The 25,539-nt window shown below is 40.4% G+C and overlaps 1 protein-coding gene across 2 annotated transcripts in view; it reads right to left on the bottom strand.

Annotated features, from left to right (window-relative positions):
* Window positions 1-25,539, bottom strand: part of plppr5b (phospholipid phosphatase related 5b) — a 132,830-nt gene that overhangs the window by 19,150 nt on the left and 88,141 nt on the right. For both annotated transcript variants that reach the window (XM_085467430.1, XM_085467429.1), the window contains exons 4-5: window positions 6,502-6,678; window positions 4,854-4,988 (exon numbers count right to left, since the gene is read on the bottom strand). In XM_085467430.1, the coding sequence (XP_085323556.1) occupies window positions 4,854-4,988; window positions 6,502-6,678 (312 nt within the window). The remainder of the gene's footprint in view (window positions 1-4,853; window positions 4,989-6,501; window positions 6,679-25,539) is intronic.

Here is a 25,539-nt window from a genome sequence, read left to right on the forward strand (position 1 = left end):
TTTCTACTGTGCAGCAATAGAAGGACACCCACCATTTTTCAGGGATGTTATTCTTTGTGAGAATGCTCAGAAAGCAGTCTCTTCTTCATTACCTCAGCAGTGTGCATTTCCCAGATCAGATCCTCGCTGATGTTGACTCCCAAAAAGCGGAAGTCCACAACAGGCCCCTTGGTTTTTGCAGTGTACAGGAACAAGTTGTGTTTTCTACACCACACTGTCAGATGCTCCACCTCATCCCTGTAGGTGGTCTCATTGGCCAAAGGCAAGTGGAGTGTGGCCAGTGGGACAGAACAGCATGGAGAGCTGTGGCCACAGTAACATCAGTAGACCTATTATCTCTGTAGGCAAATTGGTATGGATTGAATGTGGTAGAAATGAAGAACATAATGTGGTTCCTGATGAGTACTTCATCACCACAGGAGTCAAAGCTACTGGCCTGTAGTCATTGAAACTGGTGATGGTTTGATTTTTGGCCAGAGGGACGATGACAGACAACTTCAAGCAGGGTTGGACAACCGACTAACAGAGGGACTGATTGAATATCCTCGCGAAGACCCCAGCCAGTTTGCCTGTACAGTCCTTCAGTACGTGAGATGCCGTCAGATCCAGCTGCCTTCCGAGGTTTGACGGCATGCAGCGTGCACCTCACATTGTGCTCCTCCACTGTGAGAATGGGACTTTTGATGGTATCAGGATAGGATCCAGCTGCCTCTTATGATCCCACCTCAAACCGGACAAAGTAGAGGGTCAGTTCCTCTGCCAGACCTGCTTGCTTTAATTGCTGTCCATGTGTTCTTCAATCTTTTTCTTGTAGTCTGACTTTGCCTCATGGATGCTTCTCTTCTGGTTGGCACAGGCTTTGATGTACAGAGCCGCGTCACCAGACTTGAAGGCGGTGTTCCTCTCCTTCAACAGGCTCTGGACCTCCCAGATCATCCAGGGCTTCTGGTTGGGATGGATTTAAATGTGTTTATCCTCTGTGACAATGTCTATGCAGTTGCTGATGTAGCATAGTACACTGTCACAAAACACTTCCAGGTCCAGGTGTTCTAAAATATCCCAGTATGTCTTGCTGAAACATTCCTACAACTGCTAAGAGGCTCCGTCTGGCCAAGTTTTGACTGTCTTTGTGCTATTTTTGTAGCAGTTTTGATGAGTGGGATACATTCCAGGATCAAAAACAGTAATGTGTGGTTAGACTTCCCCAGGTGTGGTAGTGGTTTAACCCTATAGCCCTGTTTGATGTCCACTGTGTTGTCTGTCAGTAACTGCTGGGATACTGGTGGGCAAAATAAACAGTGACACTTCCCTACCAAGACTTTTGGTGCCTGCTAAACTAGTTGTCAACAATTGCACCCATTTAGTCCAAGAATTTGGTGACTGAGACACCGAACAGAATTTTATTGATCAGTCTCTGTCTCGCTTTGTCTGGCAATCATGTTCAAAAAAGGAGTGGCTGTAGCTCAGGAAGTAGAGGTTATCTAGTAATCACAAGGTTGGTAGTTCATTTCCTGGCTGCATCCATTGGAGCATAAATATTAGATAGAAAGCACATATTTATAACAACAACAAAAAAGCATATGAAGAAGTGCATGAGTGAATGGGGCAAGTTGCTTCGAGTGCTCAGGTAGAGTAAAAAAAGTGCCAAGTTAGAGCTAGAGCATTCTACCAAATTAGTCTCTTCCTTTTCAATGATCCTAGCACTCCCCTGGTTCTTGAAGGCTCTTGGCTTAGCACTCATAGCCCAAATATAGATTGGAACAATAATTGTATCTCTGGCTGGAGTCTCAGTAGTCACCAAAACTGTTTAAAGTTAGTTTGTGTTCCTAGCCTGTCTACCTGCCTGATCTGTCTTTTGTCCCTGGTGTATATCATGGGCTAGCTGACATTTTCAGTAAACACAGCTCTTTCTCTCTCTCCCTCCATACCGGCCATATGACTGCTCTATTGATCTGCTTCCTGATGCTCTGTTGTTTTCAAGATGTGTGTACAGTCTCATAAAACATGAACGAGAGGCTTTGGAGAAAGTACCACAGACTCACTAGCTGCTCGTATAATCCGTCCCTATTCTCCGCCCGCTGGATTTCTTCTTTGTAGAAAAAAAAGAGGATAAATCAGATTTTCTTGATTTCCATGGTCTGAACATGGAGTCAGAATTTCAGAAGTACCCCCAAAACAGGATACAGCTTCAGCAATTCCTGGGGTTTGCAAACCTTTAGGGAACAGAGGAGCAGAACATTCACTGATTGCTGTGATTGAGTAAATGAACCTTGCCTAACTCCACTCTGCCAAACACCTCAGCTGATTCTCTTTTGCCAGTAGATTCAACCTAAGCATAACCACCAGCCAAAGGTGCTGATCATGCTGTGGATTAGGATATGATGTAGTAAAGAATGCCGGTCGAGGATAAGCTGCAAGTGGACAGAAGCCAGCATGGAGCCCCTGACCACAGAGGAGGGTGCAGCAATTTAACTGCTGAGAACTTTTTTTTATATGATGTTTCATGTTTTCCCTTTAATGTTATTTTTTTTATTATAGGATTGGTGGGTCGCCTGGAGGCTCTCACTGGGAGGGGGAAATGCCATGGTTCCTCAGTCCTCAGTGCGTGTGTGTGAATGTATGGATGTCTGTTAGTTTGCATTGGGTGGGATGGGCCTCATCCCACGTTCCTGCCCTTTATCTCCACACAGCTGCTAGTGATCACTCACCTTTTCCTGGTATCTTGGTTTGGCTGCCAATACTTAAGAGAATGAACCCTTGGAAAAATGTGCCCCGTGGAAACATCACTAAGTTCTTATGCTTTGGGTTGGGCTTCAATCCTCACTTCAATAAACTTTCTGAACTGTCATGTGATGGAGTCCTGGTGGTTCCCTTGATACAGCTAGCATTTGCTGATGTACGCATGTTAACAATAAACGGAGATGATGCAAATAGTTTTCAAAAATCATTACATGAAATAACTTTTATGTATTATGTAATGTCGCAACTTTACTCATTTATGTATGGTTAACCAGGATTTTCAACATGGGCATCATGGCAGTGAGGTATGATTAGTGGTGTGGCTGTAGAAGGGAAATAAGTGCCCGCTCATGCAGGATGGCCAGGTGGTGCAGGTCTCCAGGTCTCAGATATCTTCCCTTGATCCAGGAGAGATATCCAGCGTTCAAGAAAGAATACAAGGTGGTAAAGGCAATCCCTGAGTCAACAGAACCTGGTTCCCAGAGGGTCTTTGGTAGGGGCATTTGTAGGTGGATATTAAGTGTGTACATTGGGGATGTTCACTGATATCCTGTAGTACCAGTGGAAATGAAGTACAAGGGCAGAAAGCACAGAATTGAGGCTGCTGCTAGCTCCCAAACGCTTGCCCTGTTTCTGGGAATAGATTGGCCAGGGTTTAATAAGTTGATGGGACAATGTATGGAGGTGTGTGGACGACAGACAGGGAAATATGGTATATGTGCTGCATGTGGGGGTGACACAAGGTTGTCCATACTGTGGAGAGGGAAGAGGAACCTGTAGAGCCTCTGATGGCTCCCGTAACACACTTCATGGAATAGTTTCCACTTGAGCTGTGTCATCCTGATTAAAATTTACTGTCAGTTGGTGCAGCCTGATGCACCACGAACCCACACACAGAATTCACCCAATCGGTGACTGTGACCTGTTGCACTACAGTGTACTGACTGTTAGCAGCATAACATGTTTTTCATTTGATACTTTGATGCATTTACTCTGCAGAGTGATTGTAGATGACTCCTCTCATGTCACATTTAACTCTTATTAAGCAGACCAGATGTACCAAATCAACAGTCTGAGTTTCAGTGGAGATTTTTAGATTCTGTCTCCTTCATTAATTTATTTCTTATGGAAATGGCAGATCAATATAGGATGAAACATTGCTGCCAGAATGTTGTTTGCATTATTTTAATGCAAATACATGTTGTAAATACAAAATGTTTTTAAATGATGATTGATTTATTCATGGAAAGAAGCTCAGGTATGCAAGCCTATGAGACTCTACGTGAAAAAGTGAAAATTGCTTGATATGCATCAGTGACACAACCAGTTATTAATTTTAGGGGGGGGGGGGGGGGTGCTTTTTCATATAGGCCAGTTGTACAAACTGCTTTTTGCATTTACCTGTGTTATCTTTGTATAATATTATACATTTCTTTGGTGATCTGAAACATGTGTGATCAGCTACGGGACTTTTCACGGCACTGTACGATCCAGAACACTGTAGTAGAAGTTAGATCAAAGTGTCCTAACATTGGAATCATGCTCCACATGACTTGTATTTTTGCTTGGTATGCAGACTGAGTCAAATATGTTTTCTACACTAATACATACATCAGATACAGTGGATTTAAATGCATCAGCTTTTGCACACATTCCAACGTTCTACCAATGATGGTTGAAGACACTAGTCCCATTATCACTGTATTTAAAATCTAACACACATGCTTGATTTGATGTTCAGCATTTACCCAGGGTGTCATATATGATTGTATTTAAGTTCCTGACTTTATCTAAGTGGTATCTTTAAAAGTCACACAGCCTAACTCTTTAGATTTTTATAGCGTTTGTATAATCCAACATTGTGTCTTGACAGTTTTTACAACTCTTAAGGTTACCTTAGCATATTAAACTTCTCCTTTCCCCATTTGAGGCTGATGTTTGACTTCGGAGGTAATATTTCTTGATCACACAAGTCTTTAACTAAGACACCAACATTTATTCCTATCCATTGATTTATAAACTTATTTCTTTTTTTAAACAACTAGCTTCAATTTCTTAAAGTGTGAAATTGTGATGAAGTATTTTAGCAGTGTGCTCTGTTGGGCAGTACCAACCTGTGAGGTGATGTACTTCTCCAGCGGACTCTCCCCTTGGCCTATGTTTAACATGGCTATATTGGGCCGCTGCTCCACTAGTGACTCCTCGCTCAGTAGTAACTTCCCTTTGAAGTTATGGACCACACACACCACCTACAAGCGCAAATATAACACATCTTTAAATTAGTATGGTTCTATGGCCAATGTGGCACATACACACAGTACCAACAAAATATATAGTTGTTGCGTTCGTCTTTCTGATCCTCCCCAGTTGGTGTCTGGTCTTCTTTTCTGTGCATCTTTTAAGAAAAGTAATGGTCCACCATGCCTATGCTAGTTCCATTCCCTGCTTCAGAGAGTCCTGCATCCCAGGTTGCTGTCTCCACTGAGCCTCAGGTATTACCCCTGTTCTGTGGCGGTGTGTCCCCAGGACCTGAACCATTTTCCAGGGGGCAGGATTGCTGGAGGGGAGTTTTCCTCCAGGGTGATCTTGTGTTTGGCTGTTCTCCACACTTATTCCCCAACGATGCCAATGATGGCAGACAGTTGGTGTCGTAAACCCCGCCTCTGTTCAAAGATGGTCGCTCACAGTGGACATAGATGGCTTCTTTCACTCCTCTTTCAAACCATCTGTCCTCTCTGTCCAAAATGTGAACATTGGCATCCTCGAAAGAGTGTCCTTTGACCTTTAGATGCAGATGGACTGCTGAGTCTTGTCCTGTGGAGATGGCTCTTCTATGTTGTGCCATGCGCTTGTGAAGTGGCTGTTTGGTCTCTCCAATGTAGAGGTCTGGGCATTCCTCAGTGCACTGCACAGCATATACTATGTTGTTAAGTTTGTGTTTAGGAGTTTTGTCTTTGGGATGAACCAGTTTGTGTGTTGCTGGGTCTGATGTACCTCGGAGTACCTCGTGCTTGGAGAAAACTCTCCTTTTTTCTGATACACCGGCTACATAGGGGATGACAATGTTGTTGCGTTTGTCTTTCTTATCCTCCCTCGCTGGTGTCTGATCTTCTTTTCTGTGCCTCTTTGCTGACTTGATAAAAGCCCAGTTAGGATAACCGCATGTTTTAAGAGTTTCCTTTACATTCCTTCTTCTTCTTCCCTTCAGGCTTAGAAGGAACATGTTCTGCCCGGTGGTGTAGGGTCCTGATTACTGAAAGGTAGTGTTCCAGAGGGTGGTGGGAGTCAAAGAGGAGGTACTGGTCCATGTGTGTGGGCTTTCTGACCTACCATTCATTAGCTCAAGCATCAAACAACATGTATGCTTTAAAAGCATCAATGTAAGAGAAACCTAAGGTAAGATAAACCTTTATAAGTCCCACATGTGGGAAATTTGTTATATATCAGCTCCTTTCTGACAGCATGGTGGAAGTTTCTAAAAATGACGGAGTCTCCATTAATCCCACACAAATGTACACCCATTTGAAACAACCCTGATATACTACAAACACTAATATGTTTAACTTTCCAGATTGGAGTTGTAAAGGAATTAAATATATTTGAAGGAACAGACTTTATTCCATTTGACAGACTAGTTATTTATTTTTATTGCATTCACAAACTCCAATCAGCCTTTTATGGCTGAGGAGTAATAAAAAACTTTCTTAAATCAGTTATTTCAATCAGTTTACAGTACACATGAGCTTTGGGTATGAGTCTCACCAGGAAAGTGGCAATGGCAGTGCCAATGATAAAGCCAGCGATGACATCTGACCAGTGGTTGCGGTATTCAGCCACACGGTTCAAACCAGTGAGGAAGGCCAGACACATTAGCCCGAGAGACAACACTGGCTTAGCCAGACGAGTGCCTTTTGCCTGCACGGTATACGTCACATACATCTGCAGGGAAAGAGACATACAAGGACAGAGAGAAGCAAGCATTAAATCATCAGAAATGTCTTGTAACATCACTGGCTTCACTCCATTCTATATTATCCCAAAATGCAGCTAAACATGGAACAAAAAGTACGGAAGTTTGTATTTGGTTGATCATTTCTTTCTTGTAAGAACTTTTTTTTCACAGTAAAGCATACTTGTGGGAAAGCCTGTATATTTCCTCTTAGTGGGTGGTTGAGTATGTGTGCTGCACCCATGAAAAACTTGCCAAATCTGCCAATGCCAAACAGCTTATTCTGTTACTGACTCTTGTTTGATGTTGTTTATTGGATTAGCTGATTGAAGTCTGAAGAAACAAGTCATACTGGCAATTTAACAATCTATCCATTTAACAAACAAAAGCCTGAGTAGTATGTGGAAGAAACACTCACGTGGCATCCTATTCTTCAATCAGGATTTATGGCAAGTTGGCTAGGAGAAACTCAAAACGAGTCAATAGCAGTATCAGGTGTTTGGCATTGCCACAGAAGATTTGGCAAGTTTTTCATGGGCACAAACAACATAATTTATTTAAAACCTACAAATGCATTTTTTCTGACAGATGTAGCACCATTAAGGGGAAATAAACAGGCTTTCCATGAGATTTATTTACAACAAAGAAACTACAGAACAAAAAAGTTTATATTTCTGTCAGTATTTGAAAACAAACTTAATAAAAAGAATACTAAATCAGATTCTTTACTTTTAAAGTTGTCTGTAGGTAAATATTTGCTCAAAATGAAGAATGGAACATAATCGCATTAACGCGGCAAATCTCCATTAGCCAATTACCGCAGATCACCCTGTGCGAGGGGCTGCACGGCGCTAACGAGCTAACCACGCTAATCCGTTGATGCCATGCAGCCCCACATAGCCCCCCAAACATAAAATGCTATGTACAGATATGTAAATGGTAAATGGCCTGTATTTGTATAGCGCTTTACTAGTCCCTAAGGACCCCAAACACAACCAGTCATCCACCCATTCACACACACATTCACACACTGGTGATGGCAGCCACCCTGGGGCGCATTGACAGAGGCGAGGCTGCTGGACACTGGCGCCACCAGGCCCTCTGTACTCTCTACCACTTCATTAGTACAGGGTTGGACCCCCTCAGACTTGCCTTGCTTCATAGTGTAACTCAGGGGTCAGCAACCCTGGGCACACGTGCCACAGCTGGCACACGAAGGGTTAACTGATGGCAGTGATGGCAAGACCATAGCTGGGCATTTGCCTGGTGGGCCGATGGTGATTTTTCGTTTTTATGGGCCGATGATTTTTTTTTTTTTTTTTTTACTAACAGTATAAACAATGAAAGGTGATGGATTGGCCAGACGTTGGCAGATGTGTAAAAATAAGTCAGTTGTTTGGTGGTGGCTATGGCGGAGCTTCCACAGAGGCCAGCAGGTGGATGAGGGAAGGGGAGGCAGGAGGGGGAGGCAGGAGGAGGAGACACCCGAGGTCCGAGTGTCAGGTGAACTGAACTTCAGGTAAGAAGTTATGACCTGCAGTCTATCTGGGTCAGATATAAACCAAGTTTAGGTGGAGTTTATTTTCGTTGTGCTGACTTTTTACAGTCAGTTACAATAACACGTACTCCGTACTAGCTAGCATGACGGAGTTTCTATACAGCTGGGTGGTGCTATGATGTTACTGATAGTGAACTTTATTTTATTCATAAGGTTACCCAGATAGCAAGGAGACATTGAACTGATGTTTATTTTTAGTTATTCGTTATTTGAAGGTTGACGTATGTATGATATTACTAAAGCTGACTTAAACAGAAGGAGAAAAGCATAAATTTCACATAAATTTCAAAGCATAAATACCAACGCTGAACAAAGAAAACATTTTCATGTCATACCCTACCTGGAACTTATCTAGAATATCATGTTTTTCCTCTTTTTATTGACATTGTGCTTTTTTTTTCATTTTCTCAATTCAGATCAGTGTCTTCAAATTATTGTTAGTTTTTAACCATTTTTGTGTGATGTTGTAAATTTTACTATAACTTAAGGCAAAATAAGCAAAAAACACAATGCAGTTCAATACTAATGTTTTGTTTTGTTTTCTTTCAGACCTTTCAAACCTTTTATTTTGGAGGTTGCTCATCATCAGAGTCAGTTACAGACTCTGATGATGAGCAACCTCCAAAATAAAAGGTTTCCCCAGGCACCATGTGTGAAAGTACCACGTAATAATGTAATGTTTAGTGTGTGTGTGTGTGTATATATGTGTGTGTGAGAACAGGAACCTTTGTAGACGAGTTGTATGTAATCTTTAATTTTATGTTTTTTTTCTAAACAGCCTCCACCACTCTGCAGTCTGCCCCCCAACCCACTACTAGTAAACATCCTGATGCCTTGGCCAGCTACCGGCTCCTTTCGCCAACCTACACAGCTATGCAACCTCCCCAGCAAATACAGGGAGTACAGAATTATCAGGCAAGTTGTATTTTTGAGGAATAATTTTATTATTGAACAACAACCATGTTCTCAATGAACCCAAAAAACTCATTAATATCAAAGCTGAATGTTCTTGGAAGTAGTCTTTAGTTTGTTTTTAGTTTTAGCTATTTTAGGGGGATATCTGTGTGTGCAGGTGACTATTACTGTGCAGAATTATTAGGCAACTTAACAAAAAACAAATATATACCCATTTCAATTATTTATTTTTACCAGTGAAACCAATATAACATCTCCACATTCACAAATATACATTTCTGACATTCAAAAACAAAAACAAATCAGCGACCAATATAGCCACCTTTCTTTGCAAGGACACTCAAAAGCCTGCCATCCATGGATTCTGTCAGTGTTTTGATCTGTTCACCATCAACATTGTGTGCAGCAGCAACCACAGCCTCCCAGACACTGTTCAGAGAGGTGTACTGTTTTCCCTCCTTGTAAATCTCACATTTGATGATGGACCACAGGTTCTCAATGGGGTTCAGATCAGGTGAACAAGGAGGCCATGTCATTAGTTTTTCTTCTTTTATACCCTTTCTTGCCAGCCACGCTGTGGAGTACTTGGACGCGTGTGATGGAGCATTGTCCTGCATGAAAATCATGTTTTTCTTGAAGGATGCAGACTTCTTCCTGTACCACTGCTTGAAAAAGGTGTCTTCCAGAAACTGGCAGTAGGACTGGGAGTTGAGCTTGACTCCATCCTCAACCCGAAAAGGCCCCACAAGCTCATCTTTGATGATACCAGCCCAAACCAGTACTCCACCTCCACCTTGCTGGCGTCTGAGTTGGACTGGAGCTCTCTGCCCTTTACCAATCCAGCCACGGGCCCATCCATCTGGCCCATCAAGACTCACTCTCATTTCATCAGTCCATAAAACCTTAGAAAAACCAGTCTTGAGATATTTCTTGGCCCAGTCTTGACGTTTCAGCTTGTGTGTCTTGTTCAGTGGTGGTCGTCTTTCAGCCTTTCTTACCTTGGCCATGTCTCTGAGTATTGCACACCTTGTGCTTTTGGGCACTCCAGTGATGTTGCAGCTCTGAAATATGGCCAAACTGGTGGCAAGTGGCATCTTGGCAGCTGCACGCTTGACTTTTCTCAGTTCATGGGCAGTTATTTTGCGCCTTGGTTTTTCCACACGCTTCTTGCGACCCTGTTGACTATTTTGAATGAAACGCTTGATTGTTCGATGATCACGCTTCAGAAGCTTTGCAATTTTGAGACTGCTGCATCCCTCTGCAAGATATCTCACTATTTTTGACTTTTCTGAGCCTGTCAAGTCCTTCTTTTGACCCATTTTGCCAAAGGAAAGGACGTTGCCTAATAATTATGCACACCTGATATAGGGTGTTGATGTCATTAGACCACACCCCTTCTCATTACAGAGATGCACATCACCTAATATGCTTAATTGGTAGTAGGCTTTCGAGCCTATACAGCTTGGAGTAAGACAACATGCATGAAGAGGATGATGTGGACAAAACACTCATTTGCCTAATAATTCTACACTCCCTGTAGTCTGCGTTCAGTGCGTTCTCTAACGACGGTATGCTTTGAAACAATGAGCTGCATCACAATTTCATTGTAATCTTAACTTCAAAACACTAATTTATGCTATTAAATATCATATTTAGCTTTTTTAGATTCCAGAGAGTCTGAGGCAAATTCTAAAATATTCTACTTTGAGATTTTATATAGGATTTCATTTGTATGTTAAAAGGCTAAATTGTAAACAGTTTTAACAGATTGAACTACTTAAACCTGAATGCAAAATGTGAAGCCATCACTTATGGATATAGTTGTTTTTCTCATCACAATGCTTATCCAGTTTATCACAAGCCAGTATTCTTTGTGTTATTGTTCTTTTGAACAGATTCAGCCTTCCAAAAACGTATAATCATGATAACAGAGCTGATCAGAGAAGTCGGGACCCTCCGTGAAGAGTTCAGAGCCTTTGGTTAATCCTGCAGCACTGAACCTGTTGATGCTGGGGTATTGCCTCTGGATTAGCCTTTTAACATAGATGAGATGAACTGCAATGACCGGAGGTGAATAAAGCAATGGTAAGTTCTTAAAGGTTCTGGGAAATTTGTAACCCAGAACTTTAGAGATTATCAAATTCGGTTAAACTGCATAAAAATGGCCTTCTCCTGTATGTTCTGCTTGAATATACAACAGCAGGCTATCGTTGGAAGATCCAATAAATAGGAATAGAAATGCATTTCACTGCAAATAGTTTGGTTTATTCATTTGATCTCTAGAAAATTAGGCTTTGAGCCTTTCAGCTAATGGCTCTTTGAGAATCAAAGTGAGGCAGCAGTTTGCTGATTTCTGCCTTGTGACTTTCATATTAATCAGCCTAGTAGTTTAGATGCTTTCTCCCTGCTGAAGACAATTGACAAGAGGTTATTCATATTTAAGATCTAACTTGGCCTATTGTTCTTCTTCTTTTTGTTTGTTTGTGTCCTAGATGACCTGACTCAGCAGGTTGGGGGGTGGGTGGGGGGTGGGTGGGGGGGGGGGGGGTGGTGCAGAATGCCTGATATCCAGCTCGATCCCAGAGTAAGCTTAAAAAAAAAGTGTCCTGTAACCAATACATGTAACAAAGAAGCTTTTTTAAATATAATAAATTACTTTGTTATTGATACAGAGATGTCTGTCATTTTTTTTATTATTACATAATGCCAGATGCTTCATATTATATGGATATTATTATGGACATCAGCATATAATGGTTTCCTATTTGTGGATCATACACATGTCTTTTTTGCAGGTTTAAGTATTGATTGTAATTTGCAGCCGTTTAGTATTGATACAAATACCTGTTAAGTACTGATTTTTAATCATGACGTTATTGTTGTTGCAATAGTAACCAAGGGTGCAGTGATTCAATATCAGAATCTGACACTGTTTCAACATTAACAGTGTTTGAAAATTTGGCGTCGAATCAATGTCAGCGTTCAACATTGATTCAATATTGGGTAGTTGATTGATTGGGTAGTTCGTAGAGTTGCCAACCGTCCCGTAAAAAGCGGAATCGTCCCGCGTTCAGAGAAAATATTACGCATTTCGTATTGAGCTGAAAAGGAACATAGTTTGTCTCGGACTTCAGCTACAATGGAAAAAGACACAAAGCTGGAGTTATTCTGTCGTTACGCTGTCAGCTGCTTCTCCTCTCATTCTCTCTCCCTCCCTCTCCAGTTTCTTCTTCAATCATGAAACTGATCAGTGATCAGCTGATCGTCTCTCTTGTTTGTTTATCGCCCACTTTGCGCCAGAAAGAGGAAAACAGTGCAGGTCGCGCTAAACAACAGCAGCACGTTTAAGCTTGATCAGCTGTTGTTAGAATTTATTTAATATTAATTTCTAGTATCAGCTGATGTTTGCTGGAGCCACAGCTGTAAAGCTGCTGGTCATGATGTTGGTTTGGATATGTGGTGAGAGGGAAACATGAAGATGAAACCAGGAGATGTCCTTACTGGATCATCAGAGCTGAACAGGTGATGGAGAAACAGGTTTACCTTTTAGGTGACATGGATGAGTTGAAGTTATGAACTGTTTCTGAGAGACAAATAACACCAGGATCCTTTTCTAAGTAGCTGACAGCTGGTAACTGTGCAGGGGCGGGTCTAGCAAAGTTTAGCCAGGGGGCCAGGTAGGGCATTAACAGGGAGAGGGGGGGCACAAAGACATACTTTCTTATTCTCATTTAAAATGTCTAGGTTTTAATAAATAATTATCTGAATCTTACAACCAAAGTTTTTATCTGATGTAATATATATAGAAATCATACATATACCAACAAGACTGTACATCACTGTCACCACAGCGTTTGTTTTCATTCAAAGGCTTTATGGCTTTAATACCTGGGGGGCCGGTCTCTAGTCAAAATGCCCGGGCCGATGTTTTGTCCCAGTCCAGCCCTGGGCACGACACGCAGTGAATTAATCTGAGTGTCATGTTTCGGCTGTGTACAGGCAGGAGAAGGACCCAAACACAAAACTTACCACGCAGGAATAAAACTCAAAAAGCTGCTTTATTGCAGAATGGCACAAAAATATAACAAAACTAAACTGGGGCATGGATAAACTGACACACAGGGAAACGCAGCCATGAGGGAGACTACGACACTGACAAAGAGAAACACAGGGCTTAAATACACAGAGGGATAACGAGGGAATGAGACACAGAAGGGGAGCAATCAGGCTGGACGAGACAGAGACGCAAAACTAGAAACACTCACATGAGGCATGGACCTACAAAGTAAAACAGGAAACACACTGACTGAATTCTAAACATGCAAACTTAACAGCAACAGGGGAGACATAACATGGAACACAGGGAAAACCCTCTCCTGTCTGATCATTTCCTGATAACATTTACATTTACAATAATTGATTACACAGCAGTGGAGAGTAGACTTTATCACAGTAGATGTCTTTCTGAAAGCGCTGTAACTAAGTTTAAGAATATAATCCACCCACTGTTATCATCTTCAATGCCCTGTACCAACATAGAGCAGAGCAGCTATCTGAACGCTACCCCAACAGAGGTCGATTATCTTGTTAATAATTTCACCTCCTCACTACGTACGACTCTGGATACTGTAGCTCCTGTGAAAACTAAGGTCTCTAATCAGAAGTATTTGACTCCGTGGTATAATTCTCAAACACGTACCCTAAAGCAGATGACTCGTAAGCTGGAGAGGAAATGGCGTGTCACAAATTTAGAGGATCATCATTTAGCCTGGAGAAATAGTTTGCTGCTTTATAAGAAAGCCCTCCACAAAGCCAGAACATCTTACTATTCGTCATTGATTGAAGAAAATAAGAACAACCCCAGGTTTCTCTTCAGCTCTGTAGCCAGGCTGACAAACAGTCAGAGCTCTGTTGAGCCAACAATCCCTTTAACGTTAACTAGTAATGACTTCATGAACTTCTTCACAAATAAAATTTTAATCATTAGAGAAAAAATTACCAGTAATCATCCCACAGATGTAATATTATCTACAGCTACTCTTAGTACCATTGATGTTAAGTTAGACTCTTTTTCTCCAATTGATCTTTCTGAGTTAACTTCAATAATTACTTCCTCCAAGCCATCAACGTGTCTTTTAGACCCCATTCCTACAAAACTGCTCAAAGAAGTCCTGCCATTAATTAATTCTTCGATCTTAAATATGATCAACCTATCTCTAATGATCAGCTATGTACCACAGGCCTTCAAGCTGGCTGTAGTTAAACCTTTACTCAAAAAGCATCTCTAGACCCAGCAGTCTTAGCTAATTATAGGCCAATCTCCAACCTTCCTTTCATATCAAAAATCCTTGAAAGAGTAGTTGTCAAACAGCTAACAGATCATCTGCAGAGGAATGGTTTATTTGAAGAGTTTCAGTCAGGTTTCAGAGCTCATCACAGCACAGAAACAGCTTTAGTGAAGGTTACAAATGATCTTCTTATGGCCTCTGACAGTGGACTCATCTCTGTGCTTGTCCTGCTAGACCTCAGTGCAGCATTCGATACTGTCGACCATAATATCCTATTAGAGCGATTAGAACATGCTGTAGGTATTACAGGTACTGCACTGCAGTGGTTTGTATCATATCTATCTAATAGACTCCAGTTTGTGCATGTAAATGGAGAGTCCTCTTCACACACTGAGGTTAATTATGGAGTTCCACAGGGTTCAGTGCTAGGACCAATTCTGTTTACATTATACATGCTTCCCTTAGGCAGTATCATTAGAAGACATAGCATACATTTACACTGCTATGCAGATGACACCCAGCTCTATCTGTCCATGAAGCCAGATAACACACACCAATGAGTTAAACTGCAGGAATGTCTTAAAGACATAAAGACCTGGATGGCTGCTAACTTCATGCTTCTTAATTCAGATAAAACTGAGGTTATTGTACTCGGCCCTGAAAAGCTTAGAAATATGGTATCTAACCAGATCCTTACTCTGGATGGCATTACCTTGGCCTCCAGTAACACTGTGAGGAACCTTGGAGTCATTTTTGACCAGGACATGTCCTTCAATGCACATATCAAACAAATATGTAAGACTGCTTTCTTCCATTTGCGCAACATCTCTAAAATTAGAAATATCCTGTCTCAGAGTGACGCTGAAAAACTAGTTCATGCATTTATTACTTCCAGGCTGCACTACTGTAATTCATTATTATCAGGATGTCCAAAAAACTCACTGAAAAGCCTTCAGCTAATCCAAAATGCTGCAGCAAGAGTCCTGACAGGGACTAGAAAGAGAGAGCATATTTCTCCTGTTTTGGCTTCCCTTCATTGGCTTCCTGTTAAATCCAGAATTGAATTCAAAATCCTGCTCCTCACATACAAGGTCTTAAATAATCAGGCCCCATCTTATCTCAATGACCTTGTAGTACCATATCACCCTATTAGAGCACTTCGCTCTCGCTCTGCACGCCTACTTGTTGTTCCTAGAGTATTTAAAAGTAGAATGGGAGGCAGAGCCTTCAGTTTTCAGGCCCCTCTTCTGTCGAACCAGCTTCCAGTTTGGATTCAGGAGACAGACACTATCTCTACTTTCAAGATTAGGCTTAAAACTTTCCTGTTTGCTAAAGCATATAGTTAGGGCTGGACCAGGTGACCCTGGATCCTCCCTTAGCTATGCTGCAATAGACATAGGCTGCCGGGGGATTCCCATGATGCATTGAGTTTTTCCTTTCCAGTCACCTTTCTCACTCACTATGTATTAACAGACCTCTCTGCATTGAATCATATCTGTTATTAACCTCTGTCTCTCTTCCACAGCATGTCTTTTATCCTGTCTTCCTTCTCTCACCCCAACCGGTTGCAGCAGATGGCCCCGCCCCTCCCTGAGCCTGGTTCTGCCGGAGGTTTCTTCCTGTTAAAAGGGAGTTTTTCCTTCCCACTGTTGCCAAAGTGCTTGCTCATAGGGGGTCATATGATTGTTGGGTTTTTTTCTCTGTATCTATGAAGCGCCTTGAGGCGACTTATGTTGTGATTTGGCGCTATATAAATAAAATTGAATTGAATTGAATTGGGGGATTCCCATGATGCATTGAGTGTTTCTTATTCACTCACTATGTATTAACAGACCTCTCTGCATTGAATCATACCTGTTATTAATCTCTGTCTCTCTTCCACAACATATCTTTTATCCTGTCTTCCTTCTCTCACCCCAACCAATCACAGCAGATGGCCCCGCCCCTCCCTGAGCCTGGTTCTGCCGGAGGTTTCTTCCTGTTAAAAGCGAGTTTTTCCTTCCCACTGTCGCCAAAGTGCTGCTCATAGGGGGTCATATGATTGTTGGGTTTTCTCTGTATGTATTATTATAGGGTCTACCTTACAATATAATGTGCCTTTGGGTGACTGTTTTTGTGATTTGGTGCTGTTTAAATAAATTGAATTAATTCCCATTGGTAATTTTGAGTCTTAATCTACATACGTACTGGAAGTGATAGACAGTGATGTAGTGATGAAAGACCATAGAAAGAGAATGATGTTCCACGACTTCCGAAGACTGTGTGGAAAAAAACATGGGTGACGGGAAGTGGGTGGGGTACTGTCAATGAAAGTGAGGACTATAGGTGATTTACATATGACCTGGTGATAAATACATAGACCGTTACCTAAGCAACCTGAGCCTGAAAGTGACAAACTATAACCTTCACCACAATGGTGAAATGCATACAGAGTTTTAGTGTTTAGTTTCAATCCCTGTTTATTTTAAATTAATTTTCTGGTTAGGGGTTATTTTCACATTTATTTCTATATTTATTTTGCTTGTGTAGTGGTGTTATCATGGAGATAACTGAGGGCAAGGCTGGACAGAGGGTTGCTGGGAATGAGGCTGAAGCTTGTGGCTATGATTGACATGGTAGAGATTGTGGGCGACACTGAGTTTTGCTTTCTCTCATAATGCTGTTGAGCTAGTTCAGCTTTTGAACCTTAACACAGTTTGTGTGTGGTTGTGGTGTTTTTTTTAGTTAGTTTGTTTTTTTTATCGAGTTTGAGGGTATTGAGGTCTTGTCTCTGTGTTACTAAGTTACTGTAGTGGCTTCCCAATTCCTGCTGCATCCTTCAAAGGATCTGAAGACTGCAAAGGCCCAAACTAAGGGGCTGTTAAATGGGATTGTCCAGCCTTCAATTCAATGCTCCAGTTGCCTAGCAACTGCTAAACTATCAGCTAGAGACATTTTTAACAGCATCATTTTACAGAGATGAGGTGAAAAATCTTCTATCTTCTAATTCGCTTTACTTTTACTGGGGTAAACTGCTATGTTTCATGGGTATGTGATGTATCTACTGCTACGAGACCATGACCCTATAAAAACAAGATTGTTAGGCTGTGTACCTTTAGCTGAAAGACAGTTTGTGTTCTGCTCTCCGCGTGAGAGGATGAAAATGTTTGAGAGGTGTTGTAAACCACAGTGCCACCTTCTGGTGTTAAGAATGTGCAATCAGTTGTAGTCAGTGGTATGGAAGACAACATTGTGTGACTAGCTTGTTCCTCTGTGAATTAGTATTTTACATTGTTGCCTTGTAAACAATCTGTCTGAGAGTATTCTTTGGTATACCTAGTATTTTAAATGTTATTAAACTAACATTTTTAGTTTGTTAAAATTTAATTGAAGCCTAAATAACTGATATTTGGGGTACAATGACTGTATTTTTTTGTCATTCAAGTCAAAGTATTTTGGCTTTAGATCAATTGGAGACTGTTAATGTTAATACGGATCTTTGCAACAATTAGTTATGAGAAGCGTCAAGAAAGTCAAGAAAAGTTACGCCTTGTTTTTATTGGACAAGTGTGAAGTGTCTGACTTTGAAGATGGAAACTGGCTGCAAGAACAGAGCAGTTAGCCAGTGTGGTTCATGCTTATTTCACATTAAGAATATAAACATGATGGCAAGGCCTACACTGAAGATAATATATGAAATATATTTCATAAAAAATTACAAGTGGTGAAATGTCATTCACTGATGCATCACAGCCTACTCCCACAGAAGTCAGTCATCTTAATAATTTTACCTCCTCACTATGTACGACTCTGGATACTTTAGTTCCTGTGAAAAATGAGGCCTCAAATCAGAAGTACTTGACTCCCTGGTATAACTGTCAAAATGCCCACTGAGATAACTCATCGGCTCGAGAGGAAATGGCGTGTCACAAATTTAGAGGATCATCATTTAGCCTGGAGAAATAGTTTGCTGCTTTATAAGAAAGCCCTCCGCAAAGCCAGAACATCTTACTATTCATCACTGATTGAAGAAAATAAGAACAACCCCAGGTTTCTCTTCAGCTCTGTAGCCAGGCTGACAAACAGTCAGAGCTCTGTTGAGCCAACCATCCCTTTAACGTTAACTAGTAATGACTTCATGAACTTCTTCACAAATAAAATTTTAATCATTAGAGAAAAAATTACCAGTAATCATCCCACAGATGTAATATTATCTACAGCTACTCTTAGTACCATTAATGTTAAGTTAGACTCTTTTTCTCCAATTGATCTTTCTGAGTTAACTTCAATAATTACTTCCTCCAAACCATCAACGTGTCTTTTAGACCCCATTCCTACAAAACTGCTCAAAGAAGTCCTGCCATTAATTAATGCTTCAGTCATGATCATGATTGAAGCTGTAGTTGGACTACAAAATCCACTTCTTACTTCACCACATGTTGTGTCTCCATTGTCTGTGAAAAATATCGCTGGAATTTGAAAGAAGGAGGAACACTTAGGGCCTTATTTGCTAAAGTCGACAGCAGCACAAAACCTGCTTTAGATGTAAAAAAAAATGCTGGATTTATTAAAGAGGCACAGTATTAGTTTGGCGACTGACAGTTGTGAACATATGTGACATATGTATTTGTAAGTTTCACTATCATTTAAATGAGTCACACACATGTAAATGACAAAGTCTGTAAGACACAATTTACTGCAAATCGCATGAAATCCAAGTTTTATGCCTCTTGTGTTTTTGATAGTTGAAAATAAACTGTCCTATTAGCAAGAAGGGAAGATGTTATTGGAACAAGTGCATAATCACACTTTGCGTGGATGGCTCAAAAACCAAAACTTTGGCACTCTGAGTGTTTCGAGGTGAGTCCACTTACTGTTCCTCAGTAATGCTGCTTTCATGAAACAAAGCAGAAAAGTCATTTTCTCAGCACACAGCCAGTGTATTCCCTCTGCTGCATGTGTAACAAATACAACTGTTACTGTGTCAGGTCCAAGCCTGAATGTTGCGCACAGCACAGTAACATAGTAACTGAGATGGCTTGTAATCTGACAATAATGTAAAAACATTATTCAGCTGTTCCACACACATTTCATGTTTACAGGGTGCAAGAGCTTGTAAAGAAATGCTACCTGATGAATCTTGCTCTGTGCCCGATGTCCTAATAACCCTTTACTCAGTCGTTTCTATCAGAAGTTGTTACTTATATTAAAAGCATATTGATTTTCCTTCAGCCTCATCTCATTTATCTGAGTTGCCTCGCTGTTTGCAGAGAGAAAGACGTGCGTAACCTGAGCTCACTCTGGATTACTTTGGTTAGCAGCGTTCTCCATCATGCTCAGGATTTTGAGCCACGTAAATCACATCCTGCAATTGTGACATCACAGTAATTTGCCTATCATATTAAATCTTTCCCATGGAATATAAAATTAACCTTATTTTCTTAAATTTAGCTGCTGTGTGACTCTGTGACTGCACAAAATTCCCTCCATTCATCATTTATCCGAGTTGAACTGCACTGAAGTAAAAACTCATCCTAAGGACATTACAAATGAACACTGATTAACCTTAGCATACCTTTAACAGTTAATATAGATCATGATCTTAGGCTGATAAAGCCTTCTGTGTTCTTCGTGCAGTAACAACTCAACAGGAAGTAGTTTTGATTCCAGCTGTGTGATGTTCAGCTGTGAGTTTAACAGGCTGCTGTTAAAAATAATATCAGCATCTCCCCCCACCACTCCCCCTGCCAGTGGCGGACTCCCTCAGGTATCGGTGCGTTGGTGGTTCTTTGTGTCTGGATGGGCGTCCAGGTACACAGCGGCTCACTCCTTGGTGGCTGCTTGTCGGGGCCTGGAGCCTGGGGCTCGCTCTGGCCCCTGTGGGGGGGTGGGGTGCCCCCGGCCTCTCGGCCTGGGGCTCGGTCACTCAGGCACAGCTGGCTGCCGGCGGAGCTCACGGGCGCGTCACTGCAACTCCCCCTGGCTTCTGCTCCGCGGCTGCTGAGTGAGCCCTCATCTGGGACTCTCCTCAGCTCTTTCCGGGACAGTGGCGCGGCTGCCCCTCTGTTGGTCTTCCTTGGTCTCTTGTGTTCTGGGGGCCTCTGGATGTCTGGAGTTTTGATCTCCTCCACACCTGCTTCACGCCCTGGAGGACGGGGCTGTGGCCCCCCCACACCCTCTAGCAGATTATTACATGAAGGAACCTTTTAAAAAACAAAAAACAAGCGCGTCCATGCTCACAGGTGTACACACGGGTGATCACACCCACAAACTACACCCTTTTTGGCTCCTACCTCAAAGCACACTGTGTTCTGTTGATCTTATGTGCTGCACAATAATGTTTAATATTTAGTATTTACTGTCATATTCCCATATATCATTGTGATGTTGTTTATTCTATTACTCTTGTTCTCTTCTGCTTGTTTTCTTTTTTCTTTCTCAGCAGGTGACCCAGGTGATTGATATATGCATTTTTTTTCTCTGCCCGTTCTGTTGGTTTTTGTCTTTTGCCCTTCTCCCCCGTCCCTCTTCTCAGCTGTTTCTCTTTCCCTCTTTCTTTCTCCCCTTCTTTCCCCCAGTCAAGTCTGTCCCGTATTCAGTAAGTGAAAATAAAATAAACATTTTTCATACAGTTCCAAGATCCAACCAAGTGGATCTAAAGACATGAGGATTTAATAAAACATACCAAGATTTGGCAGACAGTCACCATTTAAATAAGGCAGGATTATAAAGATGGAGCACGCTGGTAGCGGTGAGATCCTTGCTGCCTGAGGCTGTCATAGAAGAAAGATTTACCCCACAGAGGTCTTTCTGACAGGGAATGAAGAAAATAATACCTCCTTCACATTTCACATGTGCATGTATATTGCAAACCAAGAAATGGGGCATTCACTGGTTGCATGCAACATCTCCTCTCAGTGGAGAAAAAAGAATTTCTCTATATGAGAGTACAGCAGCAGATAAGGGCATGGTTATACTAGATATGTGTTGACTGAAGATAGCAATTGTTTACATGTTTAGCATATTGTATTTCTCCTAGATAGAATTTTCAGCTTTGCATATTTCTGTAAACATGAACATGACAAAAAGGAACAGACATCGTTCTAAATGTTGTAATGAATTAATGTGAATAATGAATCAATTTGTTTTCTTTGCACTCACCTTTTTTCACTCACTATGTGCTTAAACACCACTCTACATTTAATCATTAGTTGTGTGGATGCTTTAAGCATCCACACTATTGAGTTCCTGTTTCTCTTTATTGTGTGGATGCTTTAAGCATCCACACTATTGAGTTCCTGTTTCTCTTTATTCTTTATTATTATTATTCTTCAAGTTGCTTCCGTACACTTTTCGCCGTAGAACTACTTCCACAATTTTCAGCCGATTTTCACCGTTCAAATTTTAAACTATTCTGCTATTTTTGCTCAAAGCATCCACACTATTGAGTTCCTGTTTCTCTTTATTCTTTATTATTATTGTGTGGATGCTTTAAGCATCCACACTATTGAGTTCCTGTTTCTCTTTATTCTTTATACTTTATTATTATTCCAGTTGCTTCCGTACACTTTTTGGCACTTAACTACTTCCACAATTTTCAGCCGATTTTCACCGTTCAAATTTTAAACTATTCTGCTATTTTTGCTCTTTCTTGCTATGATTTTTGCTATTTTTAACTATTATACTTTTTAAAATATTCCACTTTTTTCCTTTAATTTGTCCCATTGAAATGAATGGGAAACTTCTGCAATTCTGCTAAAATTTGCTTGTTTTTGAAACTTAACTACTTCCTCATATTTTCACCTAGAACAACCATTCAAACTTTAAAATGTTCATAAATTATTGGGCTATTCAGGTATGATTCAGCTTTTTTAAATCTTTTACTGTTTTACTTTTATGCCTCTTAAAGTTTTGAGTTGCAAAATTGTGATTTTTCACAAAATACATGCGTTGTTATGGTTGCTATGCTCTTGGCTTCCAGTGTGTCACTGAAGGTTTTGCAGTCTTCTCTTCATGTCCGAACAACTGTTTGCTACTTGCTCAATTTTCACTCAACTTCCACAAATTATACATCAAAACGTAGGTATTTTTGCTGGCTTTCAGGAAATGTCACTATCATTGTTGTGGGATTTATAGAATTTTCGCAAATCTCCTCAGACCAACACAATGTCAGAAAACTCTCCATATAAAGTCAATGGAGAGCTTGTTCAAAATCACCGCTGGATTTCTGTAATGAGAGGCATATTCGAATCGTCATATCTCCTTAACGAAGCAAAGTTAAGACATGAGGCTTGTCCCCGAATATCTTCAGACACCCCTGACGCTCACAATTCAAGAATTTCTTTCTCACCTATTACCGTTCTGAAATGAGTTGGACTTGTTTGAGGGTAGGAAATTTGTCCTTCGCTCAGATTTCTTCAGATTTCAAACTGTGGAAATAAACCACTTTTTTCTCTCGTCATAACTTTTTGTTGGATTTCCACAGAGACCTGAAAATTTCTATGACTGTTCACCAAAGCCTGCTGTCTCTTACGGTGAAAGAATGATATCGATACTCCAAATAGATTTATAGTTAGAAAGCGTTGTTTGAGGGCAAGTCAAGGCAGTTTTTGCTTCGCTCTGCTCAGTTATGGTGCATTAGAAGTCTAATATCTTTAATAATTCATATTTTAATGATAAATTGTTAACACTGGAAGATTCCCCCATCTCTTCTGAACAAAACGGTGTAAGAATGACCGCTCTAGCCCCTACGGTTAGGAAATTATGGTCATTTGTTTGAGGGGAGTCCTCACTATGAGAAATAGGCTGCAATAATCCTGTGCCTCTCTGTCCTGCGTGTGTAAAAAGATGCACCTGTTTTGGCGGGAAAACGTAAACAGCCACTCTGATTGGTGGATTTAAATTCGGCAGCTCTCTCCCTCTGTGTCTGTGTGTGTGTGTGTGTGTGTGTGTGTGTGTGTGTGTGTGTTTAGTGGGAGAGAGAGGACCCTGCCCTTATTTGACAGCATGTCATTGTAGGATTTAAATTGAACATAGTTAGACTGGTTGACTGGATTAGAGCCTGTGTTTGTGTGTCCCTCTGTGCATTTGTGTTTCAATAAGTTATTACTATTCTGCTAAATCATAGTATTTCTGGTACTTTTCGGTACTTGTGCTAAATACAGTATTTCTGCTAAATCATACTATTTCTGCTTTTCATAGGATTTATGCCTAATATAGTATTTCTGCTAAATTATAGTATTTCTGCTTTTTATAGGATTTGTGCCTAACATAGTATTTCTGCTAAATTATAGTATTTCTGCTTTTTATAGGATTTGTGCCTAACATAGTATTTCTGCTAAATTATACTATTTCTGCTTTTCATAGGATTTATGCCTAATATAGTATTTCTGCTAAATTATAGTATTTCTGCTATTTTATAGGATTTGTGCCTAACATAGTATTTCTGCTAAATTATAGTATTTCTGCTTTTTATAGGATTTGTGCCTAACATAGTATTTCTGCTAAATTATAGTATTTCTGCTTTTTATACTATTTGTTCTAAATTATAGTATTTCTGCTTTTTATAGGATTTGTGCTTAATATAGTATTTCTGCTAAATTAGTTTTTCTTCTTTTTATAGTATTTGTGCTAAAACATAGTATTTCTACTAAATGTAGTATTTATGCTTAATAATAGTATTTCTATATATTTCTGCCAGGTCCCCAGGCAGCCAATCCTCTGTGAGGACTGAGACATTCAAATTTTCAAATCAGGGCCTGCACAGTTTCCCAGCCAATCAAATAAGTGTCCTGAGGCATTCAAATTTGCATATTGGGGCCTTCGTGGCTTCTAAGCCAGCCAATCATATCTGAGGGCTGAGGAATTCAAATCCACAAATCAGGGCCTGCACGGCTTCCCAGCCAGCCAATCACATATGTGGTCTCAGGCATTCAAATTTGCATATTTGGGAATTCGTGGCTTCTAAGTCAACAAGTCATCCATGTCATATATCTCTAAAAATTCATATTTTAATATTAAATTGTCAACACTTGAAGATTCCCCCATCTCTTCTGAACAAAACGGTGTAAGAATGACCGTTCTAGCCCCTACGGTTAGGAAATTACGGTCATTTGTTTGAGGGGAGTCCTAACTATGAGAAATAGGCTGCAATAATCCTGTGCCTCTCTCTGCTGCGTGTGTAAAAAGATGCACCTGTTTTGGCGGGAAAAAGTACACAGGCTCTCTGATTGGTGGATTCAAATTCAGCAGCTCCCAGGCTGACCTAGAAACTTACTTCTCTCTCCCTGTGTGTGTGTGTGTGTGTGTGTGTGTGTGTGTGTGTGTGTGTGTGTGTGTGTGTGTGTGACAGAGAGAGAGAGAGAGAGAGAGAGAAAGGCTTTTAATGGGATGATCTCATTCTAAGATTTAAATTCAATATATTTAGACTGGTTGACTGAATTGGATCTTGTGTGTGGGTCTCCCTGTGCATGTGTGTTTCCTCATGTGTACATATTTGTGATTGTGTGGCTGTAATAAATTTTTTTGCAGATTTTTGTCATTTAACAAGTATATTTGAGGGACCCTCAGCATGTTCAGCATTTTTTCAGCTGTCCATTTTGCTTTTCCAATTTTTCTGTTTAACTTATTACTATTGTGCTAAATCATACTATTTCTGCTATTTTATAAGATTTGTGCTTAATATACTATTTCTGCTTTTATAGGATTTGTGCTTAATATAGTATTTCTGCTAAATGTAGTATTTATGCTTAATCATACTATTTCTGCTTTTCATAGTATTTGTGCTTAATATAGTATTTCTGCTAAATTTAGTATTTCTGATTAATTATAGTTTTTCTACTAAATCATAGTACAGTATTTCTGCTTTTTATGGGATTTGTGCTAAAACAAAGTATTTCTACTAAATGTAGTATTTGTGCTTAATCATACCATTTCTGCTTTTTATAGGATTTGTGCTTAATATAGTATTTCTGCTAAATTATAGTATTTCTGCCAAATTATAATATTTGTGCTAAAACATAGTCTCAATTTAAAATTACAATATTCATAGTTCATCACAGTGTCTCTGGTAAATCACAATATTTCTGCTCTGTTGTACTATTTTTCTAAAT

This window comes from Copadichromis virginalis, linkage group LG9, assembly GCF_057382275.1.
Source record: "Copadichromis virginalis isolate Kocher_CV1m ecotype Utaka linkage group LG9, C_Virginalis_male_GT1.1, whole genome shotgun sequence".
NCBI classification, from domain to species: Eukaryota; Metazoa; Chordata; class Actinopteri; order Cichliformes; family Cichlidae; genus Copadichromis; species Copadichromis virginalis.